Here is a 9,325-nt window from a genome sequence, read left to right as displayed (position 1 = left end):
CCCCCAAAAATGGTATTTTCGACCGAAAACAGTGAAAATGGACCATTTTCGAGATAAACTCTTAGTCCAGCGATGTCTGCCAATATTCTTAAAGTCGATGGACTATGGGCGAGATAAACTCATAGTCCAAGGATCATTTTTGTAGTTCACTCTAATTAATTAGGATGAGATATATGCAAATAGCAATTAGAACAACCTATATATAATAACCACTGTCCAATTAAAGGTTTAAATTTTGCATTTCTCAATCATATGAATCAGTACTCATGCATATATATTTAATGTGCATCAATTTTTTTGGGAATAAATCATGTCAGCATTATTCATTAAATAGTGTACTCCTACTAAATATAAAAATATACTACTCCCTCGTCCCATAAAAATAGGTGCATTCTACTTTTAGAAAGTTATATCAATTTAATAATATAGGTCTCACTATCCACTAACATTCCTTTATCATAGTATTCTCTTTGTCTCTCTTACTTTACCAATTTTATTTTAATTCATGTGTTATATCCATTGTCCATATTTTTATGGAATAGACGAAGAAGTATCAGAGTATTCTCTAATCTCTAGTGATTGTATTAAACCGCGTGAAATTCTCCGGGAAAGTAGGTCTCTATTATTTTCGAGAAAAAGTACAAATAGGTTTTAGTATGCATTTTCATAAATTGTACTCCTATAGCTTATTAATTGTCACAACTATACGTCAAACAGTATAAACAACTATAATTCTCAAAGATAAAAAATCTATAATTCTCAAAGAAAGAAAAATAGTGGCCATGCATCCTTGTTTTATTTACTACCTACTATTAGAATTTAATTATGGATTAATGAATTAATTCTAGGTGGAGATATTTTGATTTAATGAATTAAATTCCCCGAATGATAATTAATTTAAGATTGTAACAAGTAAATAAAAACAGAACCATGATAATTAATTAACGAACTCTCTTAAACCCTCAAAACACATAGAGCTACTCTAGTTGATGAAACTCAACAAGAACATTAAAAAGGAAAAAAAACCCTAAACCTCCTTGACTTGAACGACCGCGGCCGCGGCAGGCTCGGGCTTGATCGTCGCGCTGTCATCCTCGATCACAAAGGCGTTGACAGGGAAGGAGCGGGAGAGGCCCGTGGGGCTCTTGAAGGTGATCTTGCCGGTGGGGGGATCGTCGACGTAGATGTCGCAGATGGTGAGCCACATCAGCATCTCCTTGGCCTTGACGCCGGTGAGCTTCTTGATCCTCTTCTGCTCCACGTAGGCCGTGACCTCGGCGCCGTACTGCACGCCCGGGCCGCCCGATCTTGTCGAAGCGATGGTCGCATTTGTTCTTCTGGATGAGCCACACGAAGCCGGTGTCCTTGATGTAGCCGACCTCGATGATGTCTCGGAGAGGGAGGAGGCCGTTCGGCAGCCCCATTTCGGTGAGGAGGAACTTGGATTTCTCCTGGCAGATGTCGTCGCCGCGGTACATCTCCGATGCGGCCGCTCGGATTTCGTCGGTGATCAGAGACATCTTGCTATTTGAAATGAATGGGTTTTGTGGAGTTGAGAACTTGAGATGTTGATGAATGGTGGTGTCTATTATATAGATGGGAGCAAAATTAATTTCTTGCTATCTATTCTCATTAATGCCCTTTCAACTACACTTCTCTTCAAGGTAGGTGCAGTTCAAATATTGATACGTGCTCACATAATACAGTAATAATGTCACCACACACTTGCAAATGTATGAACAAATTATTTACTAAAATTTTCATCTTCTTCTTTCAAATCCTCTTCAAACCAAGTTTCATTGTTTTTTTTCTTTATTATTTTGTGTGATTTCAGGCATTATTAGTCCTCCACCTCTAGTAATTTGGGCATCAGCATCAACTTTGTGAGGGTTTAAGGATGAATTTCAAAAATCTCGAAAAAATTTACAATGAAGAAAGAAAAATACTAGTTATAAAGTCTTACTTGTGTGTCCTTCAATAGTTCAAACGGTGAGGGTATAAGGCCATCCACAACGCTGTTCCTATACCGTTCCTAAACCGTTCCTTAAACTACTATTTGAGGGCCCCACTGTACTATTTTACTTCATTCCTTAACTAAGGAACGGAACCTGCAACCCTCCGTTCCTTAACCGTTCCTTAAATTACTATTCATTCAATTTCATTTTTTATTTTATTTCCAACTCAATTCAATTAAAACAAACACGATTTATTAAATAACAAACACACTTTATTAAAAAACACACAACATTAAAAAAAATTACAACTAAAACTTAAAAAAATAAAAACCACACAATTAAAATCCTAAAAAAAATAAAAAACACCCAATAAAAAACACACAATTAAACGTGGGAAAATTAAAAAACTACTCCGCCGGCGAATCATCCTCCGGAGGCGGTCGAGGTTTAGGGGGAGTCGGAAGGTCAAGTTGTGCTGCCATAGCAACAATTCCGTTCCACCAGGCCGTGAATTGGGCGTACGAGAAGCGGGAAGTGTCCGCCATTGTGGCGGTGATGTACGCCACCATAAGTGTGTCCGAGCGAGCCCGATCCCGAGGCCGGCTGGCTTGATTCGCCTCGGCCCTTCCTCGCTCTAGCCGCCTTCGCCGCCTTCGTCCCTTGCGGCCGACGGCACCCACGGCTGGATCCGCCGTATTCGTCGGGCGTTGGATACCCCGTACTCCCAAACACCTGCGGTTCACCCTGGCTGGCCTCACCGGTGTCACCAGACGAGTAGTTGCCGGTCGCCGTGTGCTTCGTGCGCTTTGAGGTTGAGCCCGAGCTGGAGCGGACACCGCCGGCCCACCTTTCCTCGTCCTTGACGAGCTGCCAAATATCAACATATTTGTATTGGTTACCGGTGTCCTGGTGAAAGGCGCGCAAAGCCGCCCTCAGAATGTCGGTGCCAGAAGCTCCGCTTTGGTATTGCGCCGCTTCTTGCGAGTAGATGCCGCAGAATTTTTTTACCTGTACGTCGACTCGGCGAAAGTGAGCACGGAGCATTGTATATTTGCGCTTCCGGGCCCCTTTCGGCTTAGTCTGGTGGTAGACATCACGGACCTTTTCCCAGAAGCACTTGGCGGCTTGTTGATTCCCGACGATGGGATCGTACGAGACGGTGAGCCAGGCGTTGTACACCGCCTTTGTTTCTTCGTTGCTGTACGGATGCCGACCTAGATCCTCCGGTTCATCCTCCTGTTCCTCCTCATCCTCCTCCTCGGCCGCCTCAGACGCAGCCCTGGAGCTTCCACCTCCTCGGCCTCCTCCCTGGGTGGGTGCAACGGGGATATCCTCCCGAATCTGGGACAATCCCTGCGAAGGCCGCGAGGCAGAGGGTCGAGCGTATGCATCCACATCGAAAGTGGGTGGTTGGTACCCACCCGGCGTCGCCGACCCCTGGGTGCCCGGCGTCGACGAATTGGAACCACCAAGTGTGTTGTACATGGTCTCCCAATCGCCGAACGCGTTGAGATTTCACCCACCGGAGCCGCCACCGCCGTAGTTGTCGCCGCCGGACATTTTGTGAAGAGATTGAATATGAAAATTGGAGAGGAAATGAAGTTGATTTAGGAAGAATAGATGTGTAGTTGCGTGTGAAATGAGGATGAAGTAGTATGAGTATTTATAGAATAAGAAAATAAAAATAAAAATTAAAAAAAAATGAAAAATGTTAAAAAAACGGTAATATTACCGTTAAATTTTTTTTTAAAAAAATCAAATTTTTTTTAAAAAAATGAATTATTGCGTCAGCAAGTGACGACGCCCACTCGCGGACCGGCGAGTGGGCATCACGCACGACGCGGGGAGAAGCCACGTCGCCGAAGCGCGTGGCGGCGCGGACCGTGCCGTCGGCACCCGGCACGGTTTGGGAACGGTTTGGCATCGGAACGGAGGCTGCAACGCGTGCCGCCGCGGTTTCGTTCCGGCGGAACGGCCCGCGGAACGCCGACGGCCCGCGTTGCGGATGCCCTAATGTCACTCACGTATAGTCAGGACAAATGAGTACTATGCTACTTTCGAGTTTCTTAGACTATAATAAATAAAAGAATGTGTAAGGACTTTTTAGGTCAATTAGAGACACTAATTTTGTTTATAACTTCACGCTAATTAGCTTTAAAAGGTGTCTTTAATCTTGGTGTTATAACTAAAATTAATGAAAGCATTCGAGAAAAAGCAAAAGATTAGACAATTATGTCCTCAATTTAATGACGCTTCAATTTGATTATTTTACGAACGCGATTAATTTTGTCGTAGCTTAGGTGAGTAGAACAACTTAACCACACGCAATGGTTATGGTGTTGCACTCTATTTTTCAACATTGCTAGCTGGAGATGGTCTTTCGACCACATTATGCCATTGATTGTGAAATCTCATTTTTATAACATGGTAAAACAAAGCAAAATCTGGATGAGTGAATTTATCAATTTGTTAGACTAATTTACTAAAAGCTGGTGTGTGCCAATATCTCGATTAGCAAAGGTTAGGTTTAATACATGAAAATCAATTTTAATTTGAATGCTAATATATACTTCTAGTTCATCTATAGGCATATTGATCTGCCTAATTATTAATAAACTATCAGCTACGACCAGTGCCGGACGCAGAAATATTTATCGGTAGAGGCTGGGATTTCTAAATTTTATTTTAAAGTATATATTTGAGTAATTTAGATAATTTGTAGGGGCTTTACACTATAATTTACGCTAAATTTGAATAATTTAAAAACAAATAATAGAAAAAAAAAGCAAAAAAAGAAATTCATTGAGGGCTTAAGCCCCTCCCCCAATACACTTGGGTCCGCCCATGGCTACGACTCGCGCATGGTCACAATCCTCTTTTATGCTTTAATGTTAATACTCCCTCCTTCGTCCCATGTTACTGGAGGAGTTTCTTTTCGGCACAAGATTTAAGAAAGTTATGTTTAGTGAGTTAAATAAAGTAGATGAGAGAATAAAGTAAGAAAAAAAAGGAGAGAATAAAGTAAGAAAAATAGTAAAGTAGGTGAGATTAGATGTTTTGTTTTTAGTCAAAAATGGAATACGATTCGAGTAACTTGGGACAACCCAAAATGGAATACGATTCAAGTAACTTGGAACGGAGTGAGTATTAAATTGTACTAAAAATTTAAGGTCGGTTTATCAGGACGTCAAATTGTAGTGCATGCCGTGTTAGTATGGAGTATGGACCATATATGGTCATTTGCTCTCTTCGTAAATTTACCAACAACTTAGCATTTCAAAATAAAGATAATTATAATTGGTGCATGCAATCTTAAATAATTGGAGTATGAAATATCTTTTTTAAATCATTAAATGTAATGCAGCCCTTATTAGGCAATTTCAATTTCTCCCTCCGTTTCCCAATAATTATCCACTTTAGTTCTGCCACGAGTTTTAAGAAAGGTAAATGAAAGTGAATTGAAAAAGTTAGTGAAATATGAGTCTCACTTTTACATATTAGTTTTGTAATAAAATGCGAATAAAATGAATTAGTGAAATATATGGCCTACTTACCATTTATGGTAAAAAAAAATGAAAGTAGACAATTAATAGAATATAGACGAAAATGATAAAGGTGGATAATTAACGGGGATGATGGAGTATATATTTTCAAACTACAGTAAACTTAAAAATTATTGAACTGTTGATTTTTTCTTGATGCGGCAAATGGGATTAAGTAACAATTAGTAAGTAATTAATATTATGACTTTATGTATCATCTACCGAGTAGGATTAGGACACCTGTAAAGCTTGGAAACAAAATTAGGAAAAAGATAAGCAGGCATTAAAATTGAATTGACTATAAAGGTGTATATCAGCATATTAAAGGAGGATTGCAGGTAGTTGGAGGGAGTGAAGTAAACAAAAAACCAAAAGTAACTATTCTTTTTTTTTATGAATAAATAAATTAAGAAAAAATGAAACCCTTGTTTATTCTTGTGTAGTGGAAGGGAGGCATGGAGGAAGATGGATAGATAGACAGGGTGATTCTGTATTGCGATTTGGGGTAAAGGTAGCTTTAATAAAAAAAAGTTAGCTAGATATACGAATTTTGGTATTAGTCTGAAATAAAATAATTTCATTATGCTAATAGATATGTTGTGCCTTTGTGAAACAGTTCTAAAGACATGAATTAACAAATTTGTTCGTACATCGACCATGCATTGTGTTTAATGTTATGTTATTTATTGATTAGAATGATACAATCACGATAGTTATCATAGTTTCGACTAGTTGATTTATCTTAGTTTTATATTTGGTAGCTAAATAAAGTTACTACTTACGAGTTATCAAAATTATTTGTTTGATACCAATTTTAAATTATGTGCACACACCTTGTCATGAATTTACCTTAAATCTATCCAAAAAATGAATCTTTTAGTTTTCAGTCATTTCACACTTGTAGGGTCAAATTAGAGAAATTTCTCCATTCTTCTCCTTTTCAAAAACTCACAAAATTCCTTTTCCAAGAACGAAACCAATATAAACAACCAAAAAACAACACTAGATTTTTATGAAGGAAAACAATAAATTCAGACTTCTGTCAACAAAATTCTAATTATGACCTATGGATTTACAAGAAAATCAAAAACTTAAATATCCAATTACCAAACAAGAATATGCAAGAATATACAGTTTACAATTTCTCAAGTCTCAACATAAACTTTAATTGATCAAACACACGTAAACTATAAACATATATGCTCAATTCTTAATTACCTTATACCATAAATTAAAAATAAACCACCGTAAATGAAATTCACAATTCATCATCAAAGAAAAAATTCTGGACATGCGTGATGATGAATTTAATTACCAAATCAGCCAAATACACTATTGGTAACATTTCATGATCATAATCTATACTCAATCCCATATTCCTAGGATCTGGTGGCGTATTCATCAATTTAAAACGGTTAACTGAATCATCAATTCATTAGTAATTCAAAACAGTCACGATCATGCTGCATAATACAACCTTGAATTGAAAAAGTTCATTAATCAACCAAAATATCTCAACTATGAATTGAGAATTCAATTCATCAACTAAATTTGACTTGGTATGCGATAATTACGAATTCTCAATTCAATCATCAATGAAACAAATTCATAAAATACAAACCCTAGTTTTGTAGTAGAATCATAAACCAAGCAAGAATAAGGAACCTCAATTCTTCTTTTCAAATTTTAGAGAATCATCAATAAGGAGGCAATAATATCTCTTTTTGTAATAATTGAATGAACAATTATATAAAGCGTCATGATTAATCAAGAACAACGGATGGGATTTACAATTATTTTCATAACAAATTAAAATTAAATACACTTTATCCCAAACTTTAATAAATCAGGCAACAGAAAGATAGTCATACCTACACATTAATTAGACGTAGAGCTAGATCGCCATCTCTTGTGTGGAAAATGGTGGATTTAGATGAAAAGTGTATTGATGAGCTTTCAACTCAATAGGAGAACTCCACCACTGATAAATCCCATGAGCTTCTTTCATGTAGGTGACAGCATGTTTCCACTTGGCTGGAGGGGGCGGAGTGTGGTTCACTACGAGGACAGCCGACGGAATGAGATGCGTCGACTCTGCCCTGAAGAAGAGTTCCCGGGCCGTGTGCTGCGCCGTGCGCATCCTCCTTTGGTGGAAGTACTTTATGTAGCGACAGCAAAGAGGGTCCTCGGGGTGCACAAACAGAAGCGGGTACCAACAAGAGCTCGCCGCGAAGGCCGATTGGCCGTCGTCTCTCCCCATACCTACGGCCAGCATCGCGACCAATAAGCGCCAGATGCGATTAGTCGAACCGATGAAGGGCGGGTTGAAGAGGAAGACTTTGAGGGGATATGGAACACCGCCGTGCATCCTGGCCATGCTCTTCCCCACGAGGAGTGCCGTGGCGGCGCCTTGCGAGTGCCCTGCGATCCAGACGTTGTCCACGCCGAAATCTTCGACCGCGCCACGCACGGCTTCTAGAGCCTTCTGGAAGCGGCCCGTCTTCTCCAGCGTGTAACTCCATATGCGGATGTTGATCATGCTATCCGTGAAGAAGCCGGCGATGCCTTTGGTGTTGGTGCCGCGGAAGGCAACCACGCAACTAGGCTGGTGGCGGTGGCGGTGGCGGTGTTGTTTGCGACGATATACGGCGCCGAATATGTCGTCGTCGTCGTCGACGAGGGGTTTGGATAACTCGAAACCAAAAGATTCGAACCATGGAGGCGCGAGGGCTGCATTCCCTTGTCGATTGTTGAGGTGGTCAAGCTCCAAAACGTAAGTGCCTCGAACAAAACTAGCTACAACCGATTTTTGGTCACGGAGATTTGACCTGCATCATCACAACCAAATTAACTAAAAATCACTTAAACTAACAGATCCATTCTTATTTGAACTGTGAATCGATCTAGAAATATACTACTAAGAAGAAGATGTTGATAAAGATATTACCAGTCCATAGTTGATGGCAGTTCGGATGGTCCGCAAATGTGAAATTTCTCCTTGTCAGACATGCTGGATTTCTGAAAACTTGCACAAATCAACAAACATACTACTGATTAATAAAAGAAAACAACAGCCAAATATATTTAAAACCACCGAAATTTTTATAAGAGAGAATCAAATCTAAACCTGCCTTGGTTTTGCAAAACAAGGGAAGACGCAAACAAATACTTCCAAGTCAAGTGGAGTAGTATACTAAATAGTACTCCCTCCGTCCTGGCTAAGATGACACATTTCTTAGCCGGCACGGGACTTTAGGAGTTATTGGTTAAATTGTTTAATTGAAGAGAGAAAATGTGAGTGTAAGTATTAAAATAGAGAGAAAGAAAAATGAATATTTTAATAGGAGTGAGAAAAAGTGGCTGGATGTATTAATTGGAGAGATAAAATTTCCAAAAACGGAAATATGTCATCTTAGTTGGGACAAATTAATTAAGAAAACGTGTCATCTTAAGCGGGACGGGACGGAGGGAGTAGTACTAGAATAATGTTAATTGAGAATTGAACTCTAACTCATTAAAAAGAAAAATTATCAAAACAGAAGTAAACTAAAATTTGGGGATGAACTAATAGAGTTAACGCCACCCAAATAAAAATAACAATGAAACACAAATGAAACCTTTTGTATAATGCATGGAAACTTCTAACATTTTGTACCAATATTCGTTCATTATTTTTGCTATGTATAGCAAGGGTTAGCTTTGATAGAAATTACTATGAAATTGAGTTTCAATATTGTTCAATTGAGTGTATTTACCCTTACCCTTGCACTGAATTTTAAGGTAATGCTATGTAAAATTCATCTTTGTTTTGAGTCCTTCTTTCACCTA

General features: G+C 39.1%; 1 protein-coding gene and 1 pseudogene across 1 annotated transcript; both read right to left on the bottom strand.

Annotated features, from left to right (window-relative positions):
• Positions 1-917: 917 nt before the first annotated feature.
• On the bottom strand, positions 918-1,565 carry LOC121758325 (annotated as a pseudogene).
• A 5,653-nt stretch (positions 1,566-7,218) lies between these two features.
• Positions 7,219-8,642, bottom strand: LOC121757133 (GDSL esterase/lipase At4g10955-like). The gene is made up of 3 exons (XM_042152633.1): positions 8,625-8,642; positions 8,445-8,515; positions 7,219-8,325 (listed from the first exon to the last, which is right to left on the bottom strand). Exons 2-3 carry the CDS (start codon positions 8,504-8,506, stop codon positions 7,392-7,394), a joined length of 996 nt encoding a protein of 331 aa, XP_042008567.1. The 5' UTR covers positions 8,507-8,515; positions 8,625-8,642; the 3' UTR covers positions 7,219-7,391.
• Between the last annotated feature and the right edge of the window lie 683 nt (positions 8,643-9,325).

Source organism: Salvia splendens, chromosome 12 (assembly GCF_004379255.2).
Source record: "Salvia splendens isolate huo1 chromosome 12, SspV2, whole genome shotgun sequence".
NCBI classification, from domain to species: Eukaryota; Viridiplantae; Streptophyta; class Magnoliopsida; order Lamiales; family Lamiaceae; genus Salvia; species Salvia splendens.
The sequence above is the reverse complement of the archived record's forward strand: the minus strand, read 5'-3'. Positions and strand labels throughout refer to the sequence as shown.

Excerpts from the sequence above, each read along its gene's own strand:
- LOC121757133 (XM_042152633.1), bottom strand. The coding sequence starts at position 8,506 with ATGTCTGACAAGGAGAAATTTCACATTTGCGGACCATCCGAACTGCCA. Across the intron at positions 8,326-8,444 it reads CTGCCATCAACTATGGACTG|GTCAAATCTCCGTGACCAAA; the intron begins GTAATATCTTTA and ends GTGATGATGCAG.